This window comes from Notolepis coatsorum (genome assembly GCF_963971535.1).
Source record: "Notolepis coatsorum genome assembly, chromosome: 12".
Classification (NCBI taxonomy): Eukaryota; Metazoa; Chordata; class Actinopteri; order Aulopiformes; family Paralepididae; genus Notolepis; species Notolepis coatsorum.
The window spans coordinates 30,503,199-30,530,416 of NC_140176.1; the positions used below are offsets into that span (position 1 = coordinate 30,503,199).

The 27,218-nt window shown below is 42.5% G+C and overlaps 1 protein-coding gene across 1 annotated transcript in view; it reads left to right on the top strand.

The window, feature by feature from the left end:
* ccdc186 (coiled-coil domain-containing protein 186) overlaps positions 1-27,218 on the top strand; it is an 84,685-nt gene that overhangs the window by 15,611 nt on the left and 41,856 nt on the right. The window contains exons 4-11 of the mRNA XM_084326720.1: positions 848-976; positions 6,412-6,624; positions 15,601-15,720; positions 16,871-16,975; positions 21,744-21,842; positions 24,312-24,398; positions 24,875-25,017; positions 25,877-26,132. Coding sequence (XP_084182846.1) covers positions 848-976; positions 6,412-6,624; positions 15,601-15,720; positions 16,871-16,975; positions 21,744-21,842; positions 24,312-24,398; positions 24,875-25,017; positions 25,877-26,132 — 1,152 coding nt within the window. The remainder of the gene's footprint in view (positions 1-847; positions 977-6,411; positions 6,625-15,600; positions 15,721-16,870; positions 16,976-21,743; positions 21,843-24,311; positions 24,399-24,874; positions 25,018-25,876; positions 26,133-27,218) is intronic.

The window sequence follows — 27,218 nt, forward strand, 5'->3', positions numbered from 1 at the left end:
ATATTTCCTCAATATAATTTTTTTTAGATGCACCTGTGTATATAGATATATTACAATGGCGCACATTCATAAAGCCATTGTGACATCATTCATGAAGCCATTGTGACATCGACAGGTCTTTGCTCTTTCATTCACAAAGCTTATCCGATACAACAGTTCCCCCTCCTTTCATCACGTCTCCTCCAGCTGGTTGCTATAGGGAAAACAATCACTGGCTGTGTTGGTTTTAGTGTCAGATGCTGCTATTGATTTAATGGAAGCTTTCAATCCACCCAGGGGTTTGGCAGGAGGAGGGGCCTTTTAATTGTATAAAGTCCATGGGGGGGGGGGGGTTGAGTCTATTTTCTTTCAACAGTATTTCTTTGCTCAGTTAACGTCCTATTGATAGTGGACACTGGATCCTGGTGTTGTCACATAGCAACTATGAGTCTGTATCTACTGCACTGGTGGTCTAGTACTGGACTGTCTGTAATCTTTCTGAATGTATGCAGACATCAAAGCATTCAAACCAAAGAATATGAAACAGTAACATATGTGTTCTGGCCTGAATCAATATCAATACAATTATTAAATAAATACTACAGGAATCATCACTTCAGATCATTTAGTGTGCAGATCATTTAGCTTACAGATCAGCTTTCCAGAAACGAGCCAGAATCATCCCTTTAGGTTACATCATTTGATGTCTTGCTAATGTGCCTTCGGTCTGAATGGAGCATGTCTCTCAGTCTAACCTGTTGTCTAAATGGAGCTCTCAGTCTAACCTGTTGTCTAAATGGAGCTCTCAGTCTAACATGTTGTCTAAATGGAGCTCTGTTTAACCTGTTGTCTAACCTCTTGTCTGCAGATGGAGAACAGGGTGGAGGAGTTGCTCCGGGACCTGAAGGAGTCACGAGACAAACTGGTTCACCACGACCAGGCGGCCAAGAGCGCCTTCCAGCAGATGCAGAGAGAGACGACCTACCGCCTGGAGCAGGTATAACTATCATAGTGCAGAGAGGCAGTCTATCACCTGGAGCTGGTATAACTATCATAGTGCAGAGAGAGACAGTATCACCTGGAGCAGGTATAACTATCATACTGCAGAGAGAGACAGTATCACCTGGAGCAGGTATAACTGTCATAGTGCAGAGAGAGACAGTATCACCTGGAGCAGGTATAACTATCATAGTGCAGAGAGAGACAGTATCACCTGGAGCAGGTATAACTGTCATAGTGCAGAGAGACAGTATCGCCTGGAGCAGGTATAACTATCATACTGCAGAGAGAGACAGTATCACCTGGAGCAGGTATAACTATCATAGTGCAGAGAGAGACAGTATCACCTGGAGCAGGTATAACTATCATACTGCAGAGAGAGACAGTATCACCTGGAGCAGGTATAACTATCATAGTGCAGAGAGAGACAGTCTATCACCTGGAGCAGGTATAACTATCATACTGCAGAGAGAGACAGTCTATCACCTGGAGCAGGTATAACTGTCATAGTGCAGAGAGAGACAGTATCACCTGGAGCAGGTATAACTATCATAGTGCAGAGAGAGACAGTATCACCTGGAGCAGGTATAACTATCATACTGCAGAGAGAGACAGTATCACCTGGAGCAGGTATAACTATCATAGTGCAGAGAGAGACAGTCTATCACCTGGAGCAGGTATAACTATCATAGTGCAGAGAGAGACAGTATCACCTGGAGCAGGTATAACTATCATAGTGCAGAGAGAGACCGTATCACCTGGAGCAGGTATAACTATCATACTGCAGAGAGACAGTCTATCACCTGGAGCAGGTATAACTGTCATAGTGCAGAGAGAGACAGTATCACCTGGAGCAGGTATAACTATCATACTGCAGAGAGACAGTCTATCACCTGGAGCAGGTATAACTGTCATAGTGCAGAGAGAGACAGTATCACCTGGAGCAGGTATAACTATCATACTGCAGAGAGACAGTATCACCTGGAGCAGGTATAACTATCATAGTGCAGAGAGAGACAGTATCACCTGGAGCAGGTATAACTATCATAGTGCAGAGAGAGACAGTCTATCACCTGGAGCAGGTATAACTATCATAGTGCAGAGAGACAGTATCACCTGGAGCAGGTATAACTATCATAGTGCAGAGAGAGACAGTATCACCTGGAGCAGGTATAACTGTCATAGTGCAGAGAGAGACAGTATCACCTGGAGCAGGTATAACTATCATACTGCAGAGAGACAGTATCACCTGGAGCAGGTATAACTGTCATAGTGCAGAGAGAGACAGTATCACCTGGAGCAGGTATAACTATCATACTGCAGAGAGACAGTATCACCTGGAGCAGGTATAACTATCATAGTGCAGAGAGAGACAGTATCACCTGGAGCAGGTATAACTATCATACTGCAGAGAGACAGTATCACCTGGAGCAGGTATAACTATCATACTGCAGAGAGACAGTATCACCTGGAGCAGGTATAACTGTCATAGTGCAGAGAGAGACAGTATCACCTGGAGCAGGTATAACTATCATAGTGCAGAGAGAGACAGTATCACCTGGAGCAGGTATAACTGTCATAGTGCAGAGAGACAGTATCGCCTGGAGCAGGTATAACTGTCATAGTGCAGAGAGAGACAGTATCACCTGGAGCAGGTATAACTGTCATAGTGCAGAGAGACAGTATCGCCTGGAGCAGGTATAACTATCATAGTGCAGAGAGAGACAGTATCACCTGGAGCAGGTATAACTATCATACTGCAGAGAGAGACAGTATCACCTGGAGCAGGTATAACTATCATAGTGCAGAGAGGGCGGCTAGGTGGTGTAGTGGGCAAGGCACTCGCCACCAGTGTGGAGACGCTAGGATTCGCGTGTTCGAATCCAGCTCTCCACATTGTTTTCAGTTTAGCTGGTCGTCCGCAGTAATACACATTGGCCGTATTACGGGGAGGGAAAACTGAAGGGTGGGGATCGAACGTTGTGAACAAGCGACTCCTACAAGTCGGTTGGTGCGCCTGCGCAGTAGAATCAGGAAGTGTCGGGGGCAGCGTGAGCCTCCCACGCGTTACTCCTCGACACTGAGAGATCGAACTGCGCAGGTGAAAAGATGCGACTGCTGTTACCTCAAGTACCGGAGGGGACTTGTGCTATGTATGACTTAGTCCACATTGCAGCCGGCTTGTGGGAGGCAAGAAACAGCGTTCGTGACAGGGGAGGGTTGAATTGGATGATACGAAATTGGGATGGGAGAAAATATAGAAAAATGGGAGAAAAAGTGGATCAAAAAAAAAACTATCATAGTGCAGAGAGAGACAGTATCACCTGGAGCAGGTATAACTATCATACTGCAGAGAGACAGTCTATCACCTGGAGCAGGTATAACTGTCATAGTGCAGAGAGAGACAGTATCACCTGGAGCAGGTATAACTATCATACTGCAGAGAGACAGTCTATCACCTGGAGCAGGTATAACTGTCATAGTGCAGAGAGAGACAGTATCACCTGGAGCAGGTATAACTATCATACTGCAGAGAGACAGTATCACCTGGAGCAGGTATAACTATCATAGTGCAGAGAGAGACAGTATCACCTGGAGCAGGTATAACTATCATAGTGCAGAGAGAGACAGTCTATCACCTGGAGCAGGTATAACTATCATAGTGCAGAGAGACAGTATCACCTGGAGCAGGTATAACTATCATAGTGCAGAGAGAGACAGTATCACCTGGAGCAGGTATAACTGTCATAGTGCAGAGAGAGACAGTATCACCTGGAGCAGGTATAACTATCATACTGCAGAGAGACAGTATCACCTGGAGCAGGTATAACTGTCATAGTGCAGAGAGAGACAGTATCACCTGGAGCAGGTATAACTGTCATAGTGCAGAGAGAGACAGTATCACCTGGAGCAGGTATAACTATCATACTGCAGAGAGACAGTATCACCTGGAGCAGGTATAACTATCATAGTGCAGAGAGAGACAGTATCACCTGGAGCAGGTATAACTATCATACTGCAGAGAGAGACAGTATCACCTGGAGCAGGTATAACTATCATAGTGCAGAGAGAGACAGTATCACCTGGAGCAGGTATAACTATCATAGTGCAGAGAGAGACAGTATCACCTGGAGCAGGTATAACTGTCATAGTGCAGAGAGAGACAGTATCACCTGGAGCAGGTATAACTATCATACTGCAGAGAGAGACAGTATCACCTGGAGCAGGTATAACTGTCATACTGCAGAGAGACAGTATCACCTGGAGCAGGTATAACTGTCATAGTGCAGAGAGAGACAGTATCACCTATGGTGTAAGCCTTACTGGCCAGTGGTATATCTAGTAGGAGTTGGTATTATGGGATATACAGATATACAGTAGACGTAGGGCTGCTATATGAAGATATATCCAACAGTTGTAGATAATTATATATACAGTATATAATTATTGTACATGGCTATCATACAATATTTACATTTAGTCATTTAGCTGACGCTTTTATCCAAAGCGACTTACAAGTTCTGTACGACAAGTCATCAGGAAGGGCACAACTCTATCAGCTGAGTAACAATGTTCATCAAAGTGTTGAGTGCTACAGTGTAGGTTAGTTTATTAGGTTTACAAGTATGTAAACGGTAATACATGGACTATAGGTTGAGGTAGGTAGTTATGATTACAGTGCAAAGCAGTTGTAGACAGGAAAGCAATCCATTAGCTTGGGTATCCACTATTGTAGACATTAGTCAAGTTAGCAATGTGGAACGCCCTACCCACAGCTGTAAAAAAAATGTGAATCACTACCCACCTTCAAAACCGCTCTCAAAGAGCACCTACGGGAGGCTGCAATTCGAAACTGGCCCCCATAAATGTACAAACCCCCCCTCCCATGTACAGTTTCCTCCCCCTCGTATGTATATAGTTTCTGTTAGGATCTCTGTTTAACAGTACTGTATATTTGCATATCTTGTATGTCACAAATGTAACAGTACTGTATACCTGTATGTCAGAAATGTCATGATATATATCTGTATGTTGCGTATGTCATAAATGTCATTATGAATTGAAAATGGGGGACCCTGATGTAAACGAGACGAAAGTCTTTCTCTGGTCTGCATCCCCTTAAGAATTTGTGTATTGAGCCGTACTGTATTGTACCCATTCTGCAATCTGTTAATAAAGTTTTCAATCAATAAATCAGCAACGCTGGTCGTGGAGGAAGAAGCTGTCGTGGAAATTACTCTAAGAGAACAAGACATAGATTTAACATAGAAGAGAAGATAAAAAACAGAAGATAGGTCTGAGGGTTTCTCGTCTGAGACAAACTGGAGTCAAGATTAAACAAGAAAAGAACAAGATGTGATTTACTTGGAAATGTCTATCTATCCTGGCCCTTGAGTTTTTTTTTTTTTTTTAATCCACTTTTTCTCCCATTTTCTATATTTTCTCCCATCCCAATTTCGTATCATCCAATTCAACCCTCCCCTGTCACGAACGCTGTTTCTTGCCTCCCACAAGCCGGCTGCAATTTGGACTAAGTCATACATAGCACAAGTCCCCTCCGGTACTTGAGGTAACGGCAGTCGCATCTTTTCACCTGCGCAGCTCGATCTCTCAGTGGCGAGGAGTAACGCGTGGGAGGCTCACGCTGCCCCCGACACTTCCTGATTCTACTGCGCAGGCGCACCAACCGACCTGTAGGAGTCGCTGTCCACAACGCCCGATCCCCACCCTTCAGTTTCCCTCCCCGTAATACGGCCAATGTGTATTACTGTGGACAACCAGCTAAACTGAAAGCAATGTGGAGCGCTGGGATCGAACAGGCGATCCCAGCGTCTCCGCATTCGTGGCGAGCGCCTTGCCCACTACGCCACGTAGCCGCCCGCCCTTGAGGTTGTTTTAAGAACATCAGCCAGACTGTCTCCCTAGTGTCTTTGAGCTCTGCTAGTTGACCTATATTAAACTAGTCGAATATGTATAATAGAATATGTATTTCAACACAGATCTGTAATGACATGATAATATTGCCATGACAAAACGTAAGTCTTTGTTTTGTTCTCTCCCCAGGCGAGTAAGAAGCTAACGTCTTTGTTTTGTTCTCTCCCCAGGCGAGTAAGAAGCTAACGTCTTTGTTTTGTTCTCTCCCCAGGCGAGTAGGAAGCTAACATCTTTGTTTTGTTCTCTCCCCAGGCGAGTAGGAAGCTAACGTCTTTGTTTTGTTCTCTCCCCGGGCGAGTAGGAAGCTAACGTCTTTGTTTTGTTCTCTCCCCAGGCGAGTAGGAAGCTAACGTCTTTGTTTTGTTCTCTCCCCAGGCGAGTAGGAAGCTAACGTCTTTGTTTTGTTCTCTCCCCAGGCGAGTAAGAAGCTAACGTCTTTGTTTTGTTCTCTCCCCAGGCGAGTAGGAAGCTAACGTCTTTGTTTTGTTCTCTCCCCAGGCGAGTAAGAAGTGTGAGGAGGCACGCCAAGAGAAGGAGGCCATGGTGATGAAGTATGTGCGCGGGGAGAAGGAGGCACTGGACCTGCGGCGGGACAAGGAGGTGCTGGAGAAGAAGCTGAGGGAGGCCACCAAGGAGGTGGACCGTCAGGCCCTGAGAGGAAACCAGCTCGCCCAGGAGAAAGGCCGGCTCCAGCAGCTGTATGACGCTAAGGTAGCCTGACCTAACGATCTAATCTAATGATGTGGCAACATGAAGGAGCACAATGTCCATATCACAAAGACTGCAATATGTGCATAGTGTAATTAAGATACACATCATGATAATAATACAACACTTTTCTAGAATTCTGTTGCTTACTACACTAGGGGGGGTAGTGAGACAAATGGACAAGCATAACACAAACAAACAAGGATGATAAGATAATAAACACAAGGATGATAAGATAAGAGGCACGTGGTGTAGTGGTTAACACTTTCGTGGCCACTGGGATCCGTCTAATCTCACTCTATAAGGCCAGCTTATCATAACAACCTTTCATTGTGCGTGAGGCTGTTTGTAGAGCTAAATCTATACTTTATATTATTGCTATCTGTCCATTGTCATTGTCAATTGACACTATAAACCGTCCCTTCAATATGCCTTAAATAGGGCGGCTAAGTGGCGCAGTGGGAAAGGTGCTCACCACTAACGCAGGAGATGCTGGGTTCGAGCCCAGCTCTCGGCGTTGCTTCCGGCTTGGCTGGTCGTTCATACTAATACAATTGGCAGTATTAGGGGGTGGGAAAGCCGGTGGGTGGGGATCGGACGTTGTGGACAGCGACTCCTACAGGTCGGTTGGTGCGCCTGTACAGCAGAATCAGGAAGTATCGGGGGCAGTGTGAGCCTCCCACACGTTACTCCTCGCCACTGAGAGATCGCGCTGTACAGGTGAAAAGATGCAACGGCTGCCTCCTCGTGTACCGGAGGGGACACGTGATGCAAGGCTTCGTCCACATTGCAGCCGACCAGTGGGAGGCATGGTCTAGCAACGTTCGAGACAGGGGAGGGAAGAATTGGATAATACAAAATTGGGATGGGAGAAAAATAGAAAAATGGGGAGAAAAAGTAGGGGGGACGCATGAAAGGGGGGGGGGGGCGGAGGGCGGCTACGTGGCGTAGTGGGCAAGGCGCTCGCCACAAAATCTGGAGAGGCTGGGCTCGCCTGTTCGAGCCCAGTGCTCCACATTTGCTTTCAGTTTAGCTGGTCGTCCGTACTAATACACATTGGCCGTATTAGGGGGTGGGAAACTGATGGGTGGGGATCGGGCGTTGTGGACAGCGACTCCTACAGGTCGGTTGGTGCGCCTGCGCAGTAGAATCAGGAAGTGTCGGGGGCAGCGTGAGCCTCCCACGCGTTACTCCTCGCCACTGAGAGATCGAGCTGCGCAGGTGAAATGATGCAACGTCGTTTCTGATTATTGATTACCAATAACGGCATTAGCCTCATTATCCTCATATGCTGATCGGCTGGTCGGCTATCAAAGCAAGGCCCGATCGGGCTTTAATTTACGTGAAAAAGCTCTTACCGTGGGCCGGTTGGATCCCAAAACAGATTTCCCAGTTATTGATCGCCATCTGGTAGATCGATATGTCCATTGGCTGATGCTATATTCCTTTACTGCATACTGAATTCAGCGTCCCAAAAAGTTTTCCAGGCTACATGCTACAGCCATAGCTTCAGGCTAACAAAAAAGTCCACCCATGATGAAAAAAAAAATAAACACCGGTCTGTAACGGGGAACACTGCATTATCAAGACAGCGCCCCTACGAGGATCTGGCCGGTAATGCACGTTTCCGAATCCCAAGAGTAGGGTAAATCTGCAGTGCCGCTCGGTGACATTGAGTAGGATATTACAACCCTCAAGTGTTGGATCCGAAACACTGTCGCCTCACAGCAAGAAGATCCAGGGTTCGATTCCCGCTTGGGGACCAGGTTTCCGCATTGCCAGGTACCCAGGTGGGGGATCTCCCAGGCCTTTCTGTGTGGAGTTTGCATGTTCTCCCCCCGTGCTCGCAAGGGTTTCCCCCCAATAAGATAAAACCCAATGGAAAAACATGCACACAACAGATCGCTGACGGGCAGGAGCACTTGGATTGGTCCCCGGGCGCGGTACCTCGCCGACGCCCTGTCTGCTCCCGGCTGCCCTTGGGGGGAAGGACGACGGGATGGGTTAAGCGCAGAGCTCAATCGCATCGGCGACTGAGAAAAAAGACAATGCGTGTGTGTGTGTGCCGCTCCCATTGCATGTCCCAGTTCGTTGCATGCCGAATAAAGACCTCTAAGGAGGTCCTGCATTATATATTATTATTATTATAATAAACACACAAGGATGATAAGTAGTGATGCACGATATATCGGCCGCCGATATAATATTTGCTGATATGGCTGTTTTTTTACACATCGGTATCGGTCCGATATCAAGATAGGGCTGATATAAATTAGTTTTGATCTATTTTTTTTATACATGTTTTGGCCTTAAATAGTTTCAAAATATAAAAATAAAAAGTCATTTCTGAAAATAAGTTACAAAAGTAAAAAATAAAAAAATAAATGCGTTTTGGAAAATAGCTCGTTATTTGATTATCATAAAAAAGTGTTTTCTATACAGAGATATCGACATCGGTAAATATCGGTATTGGCCAGAACAGCAATATTAATATCGGTTATCGGTAGCGGCCACAATTTTCACATCGGTGCATCACTAATGATAAGATAATAAACACGCAAGGATAAGATGATAAACACAAGGCTGATAAGATAATAAACACAAGGATGCTAAGATAATAAACACACAAGGATAATGAGATAATAAACACAAGGATGATGAGATGATAAACACAAGGATGATAAGATAATAAACACAAGGATGATGAGATAATAAACACAAGGATGATACGATGATAAACACAAGGATGATAAGATAATAAACACAAGGATGATGAGATAATAAACACAAGGATGATACGATGATAAACACAAGGATGATAAGATAATAAACACACAAGGATGATAATACTATTAACACACAAGGATGATAAGATAATAAACACAAGGATAATAAGTAGTGGTGGGACTCGATAAAAAAATGTAATCTAATTAATTCAAGACTTTTTTATCAAATTATTTTTTCTTTTTACACACAAAACAAGACAAACACAATACAGTAACAATAACAAGACCTCACAATACCACAATAATAACAACAATGACATTAGAATTAATTCAAGGCTTTATAGTTAATTAATCTAAATTAATTGCATTTAAACTAGAGGTGGGCATAGATAATTTTTTTTAATCTAGATTAATCTATCTGCAATCCTGGATTTAATCTAATGGCTAATAAAAAATAAAAAAAACCTGCCGAAGGCATTCAAAATATGTGTGTTCTACCCAAATAATGACCAGAAGTAAGTCCTTACTTTTTCTTTCCTCCTTATGTTTCTCTGGCCAGGTGGCCCATTACACCATGAGCCCATCTCCCGTTTCCAAAATGCATTACAGACTGTTTGAAAAAGCTGTTTTGATATGATAATTGGTAATGAAATATCAAAATAATGTTCAATAAGATGTACTTGTGTTTAATAAGTTGTTTTATTCAGAAGTTAACACAAATAAATAATATTACCAGTACAGTACAGTATCTAGCACACTCTCAGGAGCAAAACAGAAATAATCATTTCAAACTTGAACTATGTGACATGGCTTGAATCAACTGTTCCAGTGGAGTTGCTCAGTGGCCAATGGTGTCAACTGTGGTTGTACTGGGCAGCTCCCAGGTGTGAATGGAACTGTGTGAATGTGAAGCAGGGCGTTCCTGAAAAAGAGCAGCTGTGCTCAGCGAACCTACCCTGGGTAAATAAAGGTAATTTTTTTTTTTTTTTTTTTAGATTAATGCGTTAATTATATTATCGCGCGATACTAGTATAGCGTTAACGCAGCACGTTAACGGCCCAGCTCTAATTTAAACACATATCAATATTTGATCCGAAAAGCTACATTTTTCAATTCAAATGTGTACGTTTATGGAAATCTTAAGACGTCTTATCCGGGGTGTGCACAAAAGGAAACTTGTCACAAAGGTTTCTTAGTTCTGAAGGTTTATTCTGATCAGAATGGTGGAATCGTTTCCTATCGCATATCAAGAGTACAGCATGGGAAACCGACACACACTTAATGGACGTTTCCAGTCAGTTTATATAGAACAAAAAGAGGAGTGTACATTATGGCATGACAGTTCTTAGCCAATTAGATTCATACATGGTATAGTGTACTCTTGGTTCAACACAACAGTGGCGTGATATTGGGGAGGGGTAGACATGGGGTACAGAGTGGCTCTGGGTCATGATGACACAACAGGAGTGACAGCTCAATGGCTAGTCAAACTGGCTGTTTGTAGAGCTAACCTTTGTACCTGTTATGCTGTGCCATCTGAATCAGAGAGGGCTCATACAGTATGTTCTTTATGAATACATATGATACAGAAAGGAAGTGCATATTGATAATTTGCTATTGTATTTAGAAATGACTGATAACATATAAAACTTTGCTTATCATTACATAGGTTTAAGCAGCAAAATATTTTTTATTAGCTACTACACAGACCAACAGATCAATGCAATTTTAACAACGTGCAGCACTTTTAGAAATAATATATATAGTGCAATGGACCTTTTGTAAACTCAAGCACTTTCGAGGTAAAAGTAAAACGCAGTACTTTCAAGTACATTCCAGAACAATTGACCATTGAAAGAAAAAAACTCTTGATTGATCTCAATTTCTCTTATTTTTTCAATATTATTTTTTTAGGTTTATCTTTTTTTATTGGAAGAATTTGTACATATTTATACATTTCAGTTATCCAAATTATACAACTTCCATTTCCTTCCCCATTCCTATCCCCTAATCCCACCCCATCCCACCCAGTGAGGGCGACGACAAACATACATGTAAAATAAAAAATAAAAATAAAAAATTTAAATAATTGAACATAAATACAGATGTGACAGACAAAGCTACGCAAAAAGAAATGAAGTAAAATTAAAAGAAAACAAAAGAAAAAAAAATATAAATAGGAAAGACCGTAATAATAATATATAATATAAGTAATACTCTCCATTTTAGTAGCGTAATTTCCAGATGGTAAAACAAATAAAATGGAAAGTAAATTTAACACCCTTAGCAGACCACCACAATGCCATCTCCCCAGCCATATGTGGGCTAGCAGTGTCAGGAAGGTAGATGGGGGAAGGAGGGGGGTCATGGGGTCCCAAGTTTGGACGGAGTCATATGGGTTTTGAAATGAGATAGGAAGGGCTGCCATGTTTTGTGGAAGGTATCTGTGTGGCCTTGTGTTGTAAATCTGATTTTCTTTATATGTATAAGAGACATAACATCCCTCATCCAGTGTAAGGCCCTGTTTAGACGGAAACGCTAGCAGGTGAATCCGCAAAAATATTTCTTCTGAAGTGCCTTTTGTTTATACGGCAACAGCGTTTTTGCGGGGAGAATCCGCAAAAAAGTGAGACCACCTTCCTGGGTGGAATTCCTAGAAACGATAAACCTTTGCGCTATCATCTAAACTGTCAAACCGCATAAAACTATGACGAAAGGGTTGTCAAGGCTCTCGTCGCGTACTGCTTACATCACAGGCATGCGCCAGACGCCAGTAGCCTAGAAGCGTAAACAAAGCATGTCTGATTCTATCCATGGCGATCACCTGAAGGCTACATTGGCAGTACTTTTAAATACACAAGAATCTGTCCCGCGGCTATCGCAACTATTAGTGACTGGAGCCACTGTCTGTGAGTGACTCTGCTTTGGTCGAATCACATTCCCCCACCCACAGTCTGCGAATCAGAGGCAGAGTAGGGCGGGTCTTCACAGCACGTCTGGTTGTCTCAACGACCTGAGGCGATCTGATTGGCCACTGACGTTTCTGGTCATGTGACATCTGCGCCAATCGTGTGACAGCGGGGCTCCGTCGTCTCGAGTCTTTACAGCCTCGTCTGCACGCAGAATTCCATCCCAAAACACTAGTCTAAACGCAACATTTAAAGTGAGACCGCAAGACGACTTTTGCGGTTTCTGTTCAGACTCTCTCCGTCTAAACATGGCCTAAGTGTGAAGGGGGAGTGGCTGCCTTCCAGTTGAATAGGATGAGGCGTCTGGCAATGAGTGAGGCAAAGGCCATGGCATTGGATTGCCCAATAGATATTGCAGCATTCTCCGGTGTCAGACCAAATAATGCAATAAGAGGGCATGGGGCAGACATTCATAAAAAATATGTCTGAATAAGATTTAAAAATGGAAGTCCAGAAAGGGGCCAGTGCTGGACAATGCCAAAACATATGAATAAGTGAGCCAGGGGCTTGGTGGCACCGGTCGCATGTGGCATCCATGCCAGGATTTATCTTCGCAAGTCTAGTCTTTGACCAATATAGACGGTGGAGGAGCTTGAACTGTATCAGTGAATGGCGGGCACATATTGAAGAAGAGTGTATTCGAGCAAGAGCATTTTCCCATTCTTTGTCTGTAAATTGATGATTTAGATCGGACTCCCAGTTTTGTCTTATAGCCAATACTGAGGAGGGTAGGGATAGGGATCTGATGTTATATAGTTTAGATATTGAGCCTTTGATTGCAACATTCACCTCCAAGATGCGGTCGATCACAGTTTTTGGAGGTGTATGGGGGAACTGAGCAAATTTGCTCTTAACAAAATCACGTATCTGTAGATAGCTGAAAAAATTATTTTTTGGTAAGTTAAACTTTAAGGACAGTTGTGTGAAAGACATAAATGAACTGTCTTGGTACAAATCATAAATTTTCAATATTCTGTATGAACAAACCAGACTAAGAAGAAATGGTTGGCTCTGCTCTGTAGAGCACCAGAGCACTATTAGCCCCCTCTTCATCCTCTGAATCAGAGTCTGAAGCAAACAGCAGAAGGCTCGTACTAGGGCTAACGTTAGCCTGTTAGCTCTATCATCCACGGTAGCTGCTACATATTTATCATTGAGGTGATACCGTAGGCTTGAAATGCTCCGGTGATATGCAAAGTATTTGCAAACGCAACCGTTCTCGTATCAATACTTCCATCTGTTTTATTTTTTATATCTAAATCTCCCATTCAACGAGCAATGCAGCCTCAACTTTTCAACTTTAGCCTACAACTGTCTGACGTCACACAATGCACGCTGTGCACCTGTATAAACGGTATGCCTGAAACTTGTCCACTGAAAAACGTTCCGCGGTGTAAAAACATTATAAAGAGCGATAAAATGTGTTTTTTTTAACTTTAAATTTTTTCTGCAGTTAATTAACACAATCTCTGCCACGCAGTTTGACCATCTTATAGCTCTCACTGCCAGCGCTGTAAGACTATGGAGTCGCTCACCTTCTTTGCAGGGCTATAACTTTTTAAATGCAATCTCATTTCTAAGTTATGATGATTTTCTTGAATAAAAAATATTTTTATTTTAATTATTTTTAATTTCTTTTTCTTTTTTTACTTTTTACTTTACTTTTCAAAATAATTGTATTGAAAAAATAAGAATTTCCAATTTCCATTCATACATTGTCGTGTTAATACCGTCGTGAATATAAGTATGTTTTTAGAGTGGTCTGCAGTAATTCCTAGAACGCGAGTTATAGGCCCAGATGCATATTATACATAATCTATTGGCATTTCGTCCCTATACACGCTACATTAAAAAATTCAAATGCATATGATCGGTATACAATATGTTCCATCATGCGTGAAGGAAAGGGGGAGGGGGTTGTTTATGATTCCTTGATTGTCAGTAACGGCTTTCTTTAGTACGACATCATACGTTGATCAGATGGATTGCAATGAAATAAATGGACAATCGAGCTGGAATTAACGTTAGATTCCTCTTACCTGTGGCCGATAAGTCTGGAGAAAAAATATTCCAATTATTTGATTTCCATCTGCTAGATCCGTTTTCCGTTTGTACAACGCAATAAACGCAGAAAGCATATTGATTATTGCGTCTCGAAAGCGATCCAATGCACTAGAGTGTTTGTCTGGATCCACATAACAAGAGTGCTTTGCCCGGAACATATTCACCGATGCACAGAGCGCCCCATCCGGTTGAGAGTGGAGTGCAACTCGCCCGAAATCCACCAGGCGGCGGTATTGAGCCGTTGCAATATCAGACTGAGTCCAGAGTCTCCCAGAGCCTTGCTGGATGAATTATGAATGGCAATAGCGAATAAAGGAAATAACGATCATAAAAACGAGTAAACTCGTTATTGGCGCAATTCAATTGGCGGGCAATAACGAGTAAATTAGTTCTTGGCGCAGAAGCAGTTAATAGAAATGAACGCGATAAAGTCCCAGCCCTAATAATAACACAATAAACACACAAGGATGATACATTTAATACAATAAACACACAAGGATGATGATACAATAAACACACAAGGATAAGATAATAAACACACAAGAAAGATGAGATAATAAACACACAAGAAAGATAAGATAATAAGCACACAAGAAAGATAAGCTAATAAACACAAGGATGGATAAGATCATTAATATTGCATGTGGAGTTAATTGCACAACTCCCAATTCCGACTTCTGACTCATCCTTGATATTAAGTTGCTCAAAACCAGTTCCTCCAAGGGCAGGAGTGTCCTCATATGGAGGCGTGTCTCAATATAGCCATATTCTGACTTTCACATTTTGACTGAGTGATGCAGGCTCTTGAAAATGGTGTAATAAGTCCAGCCATTGTCCATTGAATACACTCACACGCACACATACACGCACGTCGCACGCACACACACACACACACTCACAATCTGTGTAGTAATTATTCCTGACAAAATTGGTGCATCATGTTTTTATGTTACTCTTCTGAAACAGGTACATTACTGTATAAAAATACCCACATTATAAAATGCCCCCCCCCCCCCCCCCCCACACTTTCTTTATGACATCACTGTTTTGAAGGCTGTAGCTCATCTGGTCTCTCAATACACAGTACTGTAGGTGCTGGTAAAAAAAACAAGAGGAAATATATTTGTCAAAATGTTGCCTAAATTATTAGATTCTTTAATAATTGAATGAAAATGGATGCCCATCCCTAGTTGTTCACGTCCCCTACTCTGTGTCTTCAGGACGGAGACGTGTCCAGGCTGACTAGGGAGCTGGACAAAGCCAAGGAAGAAATGAACTCTCAGCTCATCAAAGTCAAGTGGTCCCAGAACAAGCTGAGGAGTGAGACGGACGCCCACAAGGTAACCCCAACCATGTGACTTATCCCCACTGGCATGTATCTGGTTTAACTAACTTATCCCCACTGGCATGTATCTGGGTCTGGTTTAACTAACTTATCCCCACTGGCATGTATCTGGTTTAACTAACTTATCCCCACTGGCATGTATCTGGTTTAACTAACTTATCCCCACTGGCATGTATCTGGTTTAACTAACTTATCCCCACTGGCATGTATCTGGTTTAACTAACTTATCCCCACTGGCATGTATCTGGGTCTGGTTTAACTAACTTATCCCCACTGGCATGTGTCTGGGTCTGGTTTAACTAACTTATCCCCACTGGCATGTATCTGGGTCTTGTTTAACTAACTTATCCCCACTGGCATGTATCTGGGTCTGGTTTAACTAACTTATCCCCACTGGCATGTATCTGGGTCTGGTTTAACTATCCCCACTGGCATGTGTCTGGGTCTGGTTTAACTAACTTATCCCCACTGGCATGTATCTGGGTCTGGTTTAACTAACTTATCCTCACTGGCATGTATCTGGGTCTGGTTTAACTAACTTATCCCCACTGGCATGTATCTGGTTTAACTAACTTATCCCCACTGGCATGTATCTGGTTTAACTAACTTATCCCCACTGGCATGTATCTGGGTCTGGTTTAACTATCCCCACTGGCATGTGTCTGGGTCTGGTTTAACTAACTTATCCCCACTGGCATGTATCTGGGTCTGGTTTAACTAACTTATCCTCACTGGCATGTATCTGGGTCTGGTTTAACTAACTTATCCCCACTGGCATGTATCTGGTTTAACTAACTTATCCCCACTGGCATGTATCTGGTTTAACTAACTTATCCCCACTGGCATGTATCTGGGTCTGGTTTAACTAACTTATCCCCACTGGCATGTATCTGGGTCTGGTTTAACTAACTTATCCCCACTGGCATGTGTCTGGTTTAACTAACTTATCCCCACTGGCATGTATCTGGGTCTGGTTTCTCTACGTGTTGCTCCTGGAATGGGGTTCCATCTCAGAAAGACACTGTGTGCCTAATATTGACTCCATCTCCTGGAATGGCATCTGTCTCCTACTCTCCTTACATCCCTAGTTTGCACAATGTACCAACTGTAGTTTCTCAGACATATGTATGTATGTGTGTTTTCAGGAGACTAGAGACAAACTGCGGGAGACGACGGCCAAGCTCACGCAGGCCAAAGAAGAGACGGAACAGATCCGCAAGAACTGCCAAGACATGATCCGTACTTACCAGGTGTGTGTCTGTCTGTTGGTGTGACATACTTACCAGGTGTGTGTCTGTCTGTTGGTGTGACATACTTACCAGGTGTGTGTCTGTCTGTTGGTCTGACGTACTTACCAGGTGTGTGTCTGTCTGTTGGTCTGACGTACTTACCAGGTGTGTGTCTGTCTGTTGGTCTGACGTACTTACCAGGTGTGTGTCTGTCTGTTGGTCTGACGTACTTACCAGGTGTGTGTCTGTCTGTTGGTGTGACATACTTACCAGGTGTGTGTGTCTGTTGATGTGACAAACTTACCAGGTGTTTGTGTCTGTTGATGTGACATACTTACCAGGTGTGTGTCTGTCTGTTAATGTGACGTACTTACCAGGTGTGTGTCTGTCTGTTGATGTGACGTACTTACCAGGTGTGTGTGTCTGTTGATGTGACGTACTTACCAGACATCTATCTGTCTGTTGGTGTGACGTTGTGCATGGATTACTACAGTATAAACTCTGAACATGGCATTTACTCCTATAATCCATACTTATTTCTGCCTACAACTGTCTTATACTGTACTCATCATACCCACTTCCATTATACCACTATATACAACCTATAGTATAGGATTCTATCTACAGTATATCTATAGCTTTTCAAAGATAATGAGACATAGTACGACTCAAAGGCTAAATACTGGCTCCTCCTCCAATGATCCATGGCAGCAGATTGATGCATCTTTATTAAATAGAAACACGATGCATGTGCGACAGTAGCTCAGGAGGTAGAGCGGTCGTCAGGTATTGGAAGGTTCCCGGTTTGATTCCCACTCCACCCGAGCAGCGTGTCGAAGTGTCCTTGAGCAAGACACTTAACCCCTAATTGCTCCCGGTGTGCAGGTTGGCACCTTGCATGGTTGCCTGTGCCGTCTGTGTGTGAATGCGTGAGTGAATGGGTGAATGTGAGGAACAAAAATGGTAAAGCACTTTGGATAAAAGCTGTTATATAAATGCATCATTTACCATTTATAACACTCTGTGCGACATTTGTATCAGTGCGCTGTGAGACGTGTTTGATTAGTATCACAGGCCATCTCAATTGAGAAGTGTTTGATTTGTATCACAGGCCAGCTGAATTGAGATGTGTTTGATTTGTATCACAGGCCATCTCAATTGAGATGTGTTTGATTTGCATGGCAGGCCAGCTTTTTTTTTTTAATTTTACATTTTTAAATTTGTCTTGAACATAGAAACATAAAACAAGTTTAAAAAACAAAAAGGTAAATAGTCAAAGACTATTTCCATACAATAAGTGTTCGAGAAGGAATAGGGGGAAGTAAAAAACGTATCAAGCCCTGCCCCTTCATTACAATCTTTTACATTATAATAGAATAAACAAAAAAAAGAATATAACAAATAATATATATATATATTTTTTAAATGTATATATCCAAATGAGAAAAAATATGTATTAGGCAGTCGCATTACTGCTCAAACTCCTCTCTTATATGTGTCCATAAGTGCTTGTTTATAGCTACCTTTAAATTGATTGATATTATTGCTTAATTCCAGAGTGATACCCCACAAACTGCAATGCAAATACTTTTAAGAGTTGTACGTACCGAGGGCGGCTAAGTGGCGCAGTGGGCAAGGCGCTCGCCACTAACGCAGGAGATGCTGGGTTCGAGCCCAGCTCTCGGCGTTGCTACCAGCTTGGCTGGTCGTTCATACTAACACAATTGGCAGTGTTAGGGGTGGGAAATCTGGTGGGTGGGGATTGGACGTTGTGGACAGCGACTCCTACAGGTCGGTTGGTGCGCCTGTACAGCAGAATCAGGAAGCATCGGGGGCAGCGTGAGCCTCCCACGCGCTACTCCTCGCCACTGAGAGATCGCGCTGTACAGGTGAAAAGATGCGACAGCTGCCTCCTCGTGTACCGGAGGGGGGACACGTGATGCAAGGCTTGGTCCTCACTGCAGCCGACCAGTGGGAGGCATAGTCTAGCAACGTTCGAGACAGGGGAGGGAAGAATTGAAGGGAGAATTGGCGAGGCGAAATTGGGATGGGAGATTAAAAAAAAAAGTGGATAAAAAAAATAGTTGTACGTACCGTACCGTAGGTTGTTTTAAAGCTGAATTGAGACGCGTTTCATTTGTATCACAGGCCAGCTGAATTGAGGTGTTTGATTTGTATCGCAGCCGAATTGAGACGTGTTTGATTTGTATCACAGCTGAATTGAGGCGTGTTTGATTTGTATCACAGCTGAATTGAGGCGTGTTTGATTTGTATCACAGCTGAATTGAGGCGTGTTTGATTTGTATCACAGCTGAATTGAGGCGTGTTTGATTTGTATCACAGCTGAATTGATTGGTGTTTGGCAGAGGGCCGAGCCACAATGTATTCATAAGTGACGTAAGTCTGCAGGCCAGCTGAAAATGTATGATATATACAATGTAGCTGTATAACGTTAAAGATTTAAGCGCTCTACAGATATTGAGCCGAGCGTCATTTTGTAAAATGTGTTGTCATGAGTTTATTAGTCATGAGACATTTCACATCACTGTGGCAACCCTATTGTGGGCCAGGTTTTTTATTTTTCATTAGTATTTGTTTTAATCATTAGGTTTACTGTACTGTATCTCTGGTCATGACTGGAGACGGACACCACTTTGTTTTACACCAGTATCATTTAGGAAACCGTTTAAATTTTGAGTCCAATTGACCTTAAAAACTATCTTAAGAGGATAGTCAGTCCTATATCTTACTTACCAATAATGATGTTGATCACTAGAAACCTTTCTAGTAGGGGTGTAAAGGTACACGTATCCGTACCGAACCGAACAAGTTTCAGTGTGTACCGTACCGTACCGAACGGCTGTGTAGTGTACCGAACGAATACAACGGTATGTTAACCACTAACGACCGCCCACCGGGGGCTGTTTTTTTCACAATCTAATATAATTATTATTTCTTTTCTATTTTTTTTTAACAAGTCGATTATTAATTTCAATATAGAATATTCGTTGACAGCCCTACAAGTACAATTTAGTTACTGCACACTACATCACCCCTGAGTGGAACATGGAAAGCCAAACTTTCCCCCACTGTACCGAAAACCCGTACCGAACCTTGACTTCAAAACCGAGGTACCGTACCGTGGTTTTTGTGTACCGTTACACCCCTACTTTCTAGTGATCACTATTAATTGAAAATGGGGGACCCTAATGTAAACAAGACAAACGTCTTTCTCTGGTCTGCATCCCCTTAACAATTGTGTGTATTGAGCCGTACTGTATTGTACCCATTCTGCAATCTGTTAAATAAAGTTTTCATTCATTTATTCATTCTCAGCACAATCCATGCTGTTCCTCATACTAGCTCCAGATAGTTAGCTACAATCCATGCTGTTCCTCATACTAGCTCCAGATAGTTAGCTACAATCCATGCTGTTCCTCATACTAGCTCCAGATAGTTAGCTACAATCCATGCTGTTCCTCATACTAGCTCCAGATAGTTAGCTACAATAATCCATGCTGTTCTTCATACTAGCTCCAGATAGTTAGCCACAAACCAATGCAAAGTCAATGGGGTCACACTCCTGTCTGGTCTTTATAATAGATTTTATTTTACAGACATGAATAGCACTTTTATTGATAAATGGTACATAGTAACCATATATGCTTGATTGCTTGTAATTGAGGTAAAGTTAACATCTGTTAGTATTTTTTTCATGAATCTTTATGGCTTTATTGTTTTAAAATCCCAATAATGTTGAACACTGGGTAAATAACAAAAACACAAACACCACACAAGGGTAAAGTATGACAGCTGCTCAGACCCTAACTCCAACCCTAACATTAACCCTAACTCCCCATTCAAAGAGATGAGATTCTGGTCCAATATGATGGCATGAATAGCTAGTATCAGTATAACTACTGTCTACACTCAACTGCCTGGAGGAGGTGTCAGTTTCCCTCTGTACCTCTAGATGGCAGCAGAGAGTTGGCTGAGCATTGATCTATGGAGCTGTCTGACCATCTCTGTCATCAATTAGTCTGCCTTTAATTAGGAGACCAACCGTGGCATGTGACCAGTGACCCCATATTGATGTTATAACAGACCTGCATGACCCCGGCATCTGAAACCTGTACAAACACATCCAGAGGTTTCCGTTTAGGCTAAATACTGTTTTAAATTCAGGGGTTTCTTTTTAGATTCAACACTGTTTTAAATCCAGGGTTTTTCTTTTAGGCAAAATACTGTTTTAAATTCAGGGGTTTCCTTTTAGATTCAATACTATTTGAATGCTGTATATATATATGTATAGGTATAGGCGCGACAGTGGCTCAGGAAGTAGAGCAGTCGTCTGATAATCGGAAGGTTCCTGGTTCGATTCCCACTCCTCCCGGGCAGCGTGGCCTTGAGCAAGACACTTAACCCCTAATTGCTCCCGATGAGCAGGTTGGCACCTTGCATGGTTGACTCTGCCGTCGGTGTGTGAATATGTGAGTGAATGTGAGGAACATCTTTTTATTTATAATTTATATATATATATATATATATATATATATATATATATATATATATATATATATATACACAGCAGTATTTAATGGTAAAGATTTGCTCTAAAAATGCCACTTCCAGAAAATAAGTAGTCAAAACAACAGGCAGAATAACACTGTCACTGTTGGAATTACAAGCTCATGATGACCTGACTCCTATTGTAAACTTTACCTGACCTCTCGCTCTCTCCCCCCCCCCTTCTCTCTCTCTCTCTCTCTCCCCCTATCTCTCTCTCAAGGAGTCAGAGGAGATCAAGTCTAATGAGTTGGACACTAAGCTGCGAGAGACGAGAGTCGAGTTAGAGAAACACAAGCAGGAGCAGAGAGACCAGCTGGAGGTACACACACACACACACACACACACACACACACACACACACACACACACACACACACACACACACACACACACACACACACACACACACACACACACACACACACACACACACACACACACACACACACACACACACACACACACACACACACACACACACAAGCAGCAGGTACCATACGGTACTCACTCACTCTCTCACACATACATACATTGGTACACACAAAAATAATATACATACACATAATTGTACATGTCCACACAGTCAAGACAGACAGACATGTACAACATATATAATGCAAACTTATGGTCAAGCCCACAATATTCACAAACACACTCGCTTAACTAAGATAAGTAACAAAATTATTAACAAGCTGGCTCACACTCACTCACACACCTGCACACACACACCTACACACACCTACACACACACACACACACACACACACACACACACACACTGCTGGCAACACACACACACACACACACACACACACACACACACACACACACACACACACACACACACACACACACACACACACACACACACACACACACACACTGCTGGTAAACACACACCGATGGATTCACTCCAAAGCACAATGGCCTGGTTTCTTCTTCACTGGTCAACTCTCAAGAGGATTAAATTACACGTTAAGCTGACGGCCTAGAAATAAATTATCAATATGAAGCCCTGGGTGTCATCATCATCATAATCACCATCAACAACAACAATCACCCCCACTTAACAAATTATCTGTTTCCATGGCAACCACAGACATCATCTGTTAAATTACCAGTATTTCAAGAAGAGAGATTGTTTTTAGGACAATGTTTACCACCTGGGAACTCAGCTGCATGTAGCCGTCTGTCCTCCTTTAAAGAGACAGTCCACACAACTATTTATCACAAATAAGACCAAATAGCAGCTAGTATAACACCAAGCAGCTAGTATAAGACCAAATAGCAGCTAGTATAACACCAAGCAGCTAGTATAAGACCAAGTAGCTTGTATAAGACCAAGCAGTGTAGAACTGCTGCTAAGCCATTTTCATTAGTTTATTGAACATGTTTGGTGGAACATCCATATTTATACAAATTGTTCTTAGATAGTTTAAATCCATTTGGAGGGGATGTTTAAACCTGCTCTATAAGCCACTGAGCTGTAATGTAGTGGTTGTTTAAACCTGCTCTATAAGCCACTGAGCTGTAATGTAGTGGATGTTTAAACCTGCTCTATAAGCCACTGAGCTGTAATGTAGAGGACATTTAAAACTGCTCTATAAGCCACTGAGCTGTAATGTAGTGGATGTTTAAACCTGCTCTATAAGCCACTGAGCTGTATGTAGTGGATGTTTTGCACCATGAGGCGTCTCAGTGCTGAGGTTCCCCTGACATGCATATCCTATATATTAACCTTGAAACAGATAGTCTTCCAGCTGCTGTAAGGCTTTTTCTGTCCTTATTATACAGGCTGCTTTGAGCACAAACCTGCTGGAGTGCTGCAGTGTAAAGATCTGATTTAACCAGAATAAAGACTATTATTACCCGTCATTCCTCATGGACTCTTTATGAAGTAGGTCATTTTTAGGACATTTCTGGTTTTCTACCTTAATATGAGAAAGATGGGCGTGATGTGTGATCAAGGTCTACAGTCAAACCTGACAAATGGCAGCTCTGTGGTGTTAAAATAACAAACTATGTCGGCGTGTCTGATTTCGTAGGCAGTGGTTCTTAATGACAATATCTAATAGGCAGTGGTTCTTAATGACAGTGTATCTAATAGGCAGTGGTTCCTAATGAGTGTATCTAATAGGCAATGGTTCCTAATGACAGTGTATCTAATAGGCAGTGGCTCCTAATGACAGTGTATCTAATAGATATTTATTTTATTAAATTTTTTATCCCCCCTCCCACCTGCAAAATCTTGCGCCTCCAATGCAATGAATGGCATACGCCTCATTAACTCTGTCTCTCTTTGTTAACTACTGTACAACAAGCAATGCCATTTGTTATTTAAGATGAGGTCGGACTCGGCACTGACAGATTTGTGTTCATTGTGCTGCTTTTATAAAGCCTCAAATGACGGCTTACAATATTTCATAAACGCAAAGTGTTTCATTTTTCTAAGATTTAAAGAGGTTTAAACTTTACAGCACTGACAATTCTCTATAGTATTTTTTATAGTGTCCCGAGTCCCGACCCATATAAAAACATGTCTTAATAAAAAGATTAAGTCGAATTCTGCCTTTGTCTCTATTAACTACATATAAATATTTATATAATTGTTTGCTTTATAGACAAAGGTTGCAACATAATTATGTAATGTAATGTTGTTGGCTGTGTAATGGAGAGCAGAATCTCGGCCCTGAAGCTTCGACGGCCAAAAAAAGCTTAGGTCAGCTCTAGAGAGCAGGTTAATCAGCTACAGTCAAACACTGTCTGTCTCCCTGGGTGTGATTGCCAGGTCCACCGGGTGAAAGCCAGAGAGCTGGAGGACCTGAAGAGGAGTTTTAAAGAAGGAATGGACGAGCTGCTCACCCTGCGCACCAAGGTGAGTCTCTGTGTGTAGAAGGATGAGCTGCGCACCAAGGTGAGTCTCTGTGTGTAGAAGGATGAGCTGCGCACCAAGGTGAGTCTGTGTGTAGAAGGATGAGCTGCGCACCAAGGTGAGTCTGTGTGTAGAAGGATGAGCTGCGCACCAAGGTGAGTCTCTGTGTGTAGAAGGATGAGCTGCGCACCAAGGTGAGTCTGTGTGTAGAAGGATGAGCTGCGCACCAAGGTGAGTCTCTGTGTGTAGAAGGATGAGCTGCGCACCAAGGTGAGTCTCTGTGTGTAAAAGCATAATTCAGCCTTTAATTCGGGCAGAGATACGCTTCAATGTTGGCTTTTGCTGATATTTTGCGCGTGTGGAGGACTGGGAGGAGGACTGTGAGGCAGTGAGAAGGGAAGGGGGTTGGGGACAAAACGTACTTTGCTCTAGTTTGATGGTGGTGTGTCTGTGTGTGTGCGTGTGTGTGTGCTCTACAGCTGAGGTGCTTGGAGGAGGAACGACCTCGCTGGGAGGATGAACTCAGTAAATACAGAGAGATCATCAACAGACAGAAAGCAGAGATCGGCCGACAGAGAGACAAACTTACAGAGATCACAGACCTGCAAGACCAACACGTCCGGTACACACGCACACGTCACACACACACACACACACACACGCACACACGCACACACGCACACAAGAATATATATAGTATAATATATATATAGTATATCTATTTATATAATGTATCATATATAATGTAGTATAAAATATATTTTACAGTTAGCTAACTAGCTTGATAATAACTGTCATGGCTACCTACCTATGGTGCCTCTGAGCACCGTGAGAAGAACACAAGTCCAGAGCATCTTTTGAAGCTTTGCTGCCACCAAGGTCACTTCTGTGAACCTCCCAGGTTGAACTCAGCGTTGCATGATGTCTAACCTTGAAGGCCACGACTGCTGCCTGCCTACACTGCTGTAATGAGTCTGACACTGATGGAAATTCTGGGCGCATGATACCATTGGATCTCTGCCTAGGAAGCTATTTCTGTCCTAACCTACCTTGTGAAGAGCTCTGGTGAGGGAGTCCAGTCCAGAAAGGGGACAGGGGGAACTTAAGAGAAATGGAGGTGAAATACTGGATGTGAAATTCGATATGAATTCATTATCCCTTTGAATTAATGAGAATTCAAAAAATATGCAAAAAGGATTTCTATTTACCGGTAGTTAATTTTAGGCAGTTTTCTGGCATCGCAACCATGTTCACCAATTGGGTCTTTGATTAACACTAGATGTAAAGATCTTTTTCAACCAATTGGGTCTTTGATTAACACTAGAAGATGTAAAGATCTTTTCAACCAATTGCAGGAAGACACTCATGTAGGAGAGACGGCCACCTTTACATTTTCGATCATAATGAGCTGTTTGAATTAGTCAGTGTAAAAAAAATCTATATAATTTTTGTAACTTCCACTACACGATTCCTTCTCCCAGCGACGAGCAGGGGATGGCGTCTCTTGGCGAGGAGGTGGAGGGTCTGAACGGCCAGCTGACAGACCTCCAGAGGGACGTCCAGGGCAGCAGGGAGCGGGAGGCTGAGCTGCTGGGCTTCACGGAGAAGCTGAGCAGTAAGAACGCTCTGCTGCAGTCTGAGAGCAACGGCCTGCAGGCCCAGGTGGACCGCCTCACCAGCAGCTCTGCGGAGCTCCACCACAGGCTGCAGGACAACCAACGTCTGCTGGCGGACAAGGTGAGAGTCCTATAGTCCTGTCGACTATACTCAATTTAGGTTAGATTGGATTAGATTAGATTAGATTAGATTGTATTGGGTTAGGCTAGGTTAGGTTGGATTAGATTAGATTAGGTTAGGTTAGATCGGATCAGAGCACCTACGGGTGGCTGCAATTAGAAACTGGCCCTGGTAAATGTCTTTTTCTGGTCTGCATCCCCTTAACAGTTGTTTGTATTGAGCCGTACCATATTGTACCATTATGCAATCTGTTAAAGTTTTCAATCAATCAATTAGATTAGATTAGATTAGATTGTATTGGGTTAGGTTAGGTTAGATTGGATTAGGTTAGATTAGATTTAGGGCAGATTAGATTCAAATATATAGTCGGTATACAGCACAAGTACAGTACAATGAAAAGAAGTTTGGCATCCAACCAGAGTACAAATGTAACAGTAAAGTGCAAAGTAATATACAATGTACAGGAGATTAAACTGTACAAAATATACAAATTGGTACTACTGAGTAATAGCGCTAATCGGATGTATGTACAGAGTTGTAGTATTAATATGTACAGTGATACAGGTATAAAGACACTGGTAGTAAATCATACTGGCCAGCAGTGTAACTAGTAATAGTAGGTAAGGGATATGTACAGATAATATAGATATAGTATCTACAGGTATGTAAAACGGATTATATGCAGGTATGTACAGACAGATGTGTGTGTGTTTGTATATATATATATATATATATATTCATTAATTAAGAATAAATAAATATATATGGTATATACAGCATTATTGTATATGCTATCATGCAGAGTTGTATGTGTTATATGCAGGTGTATAAGTAGGTATATAGAAGGAATGTATCGCTGCTGTCGGGACAAAACCTCATAACTCCAAAAACCCAACTTTTCAGCAGATGAAAAAAACTAACACAGATTTGAGGGTGTATAGAGTTAGGAGGTTTAGACAGATGATCAGTTTAATGCTTTCCCATTGTTTAAACTTTGTAAAACCCACACACACATAGGAGGATGATCTACGGAGTTGATTTATATTAAAAAAAAATAGTTATGAGGTTTTGTCCCGACAGCAGCGG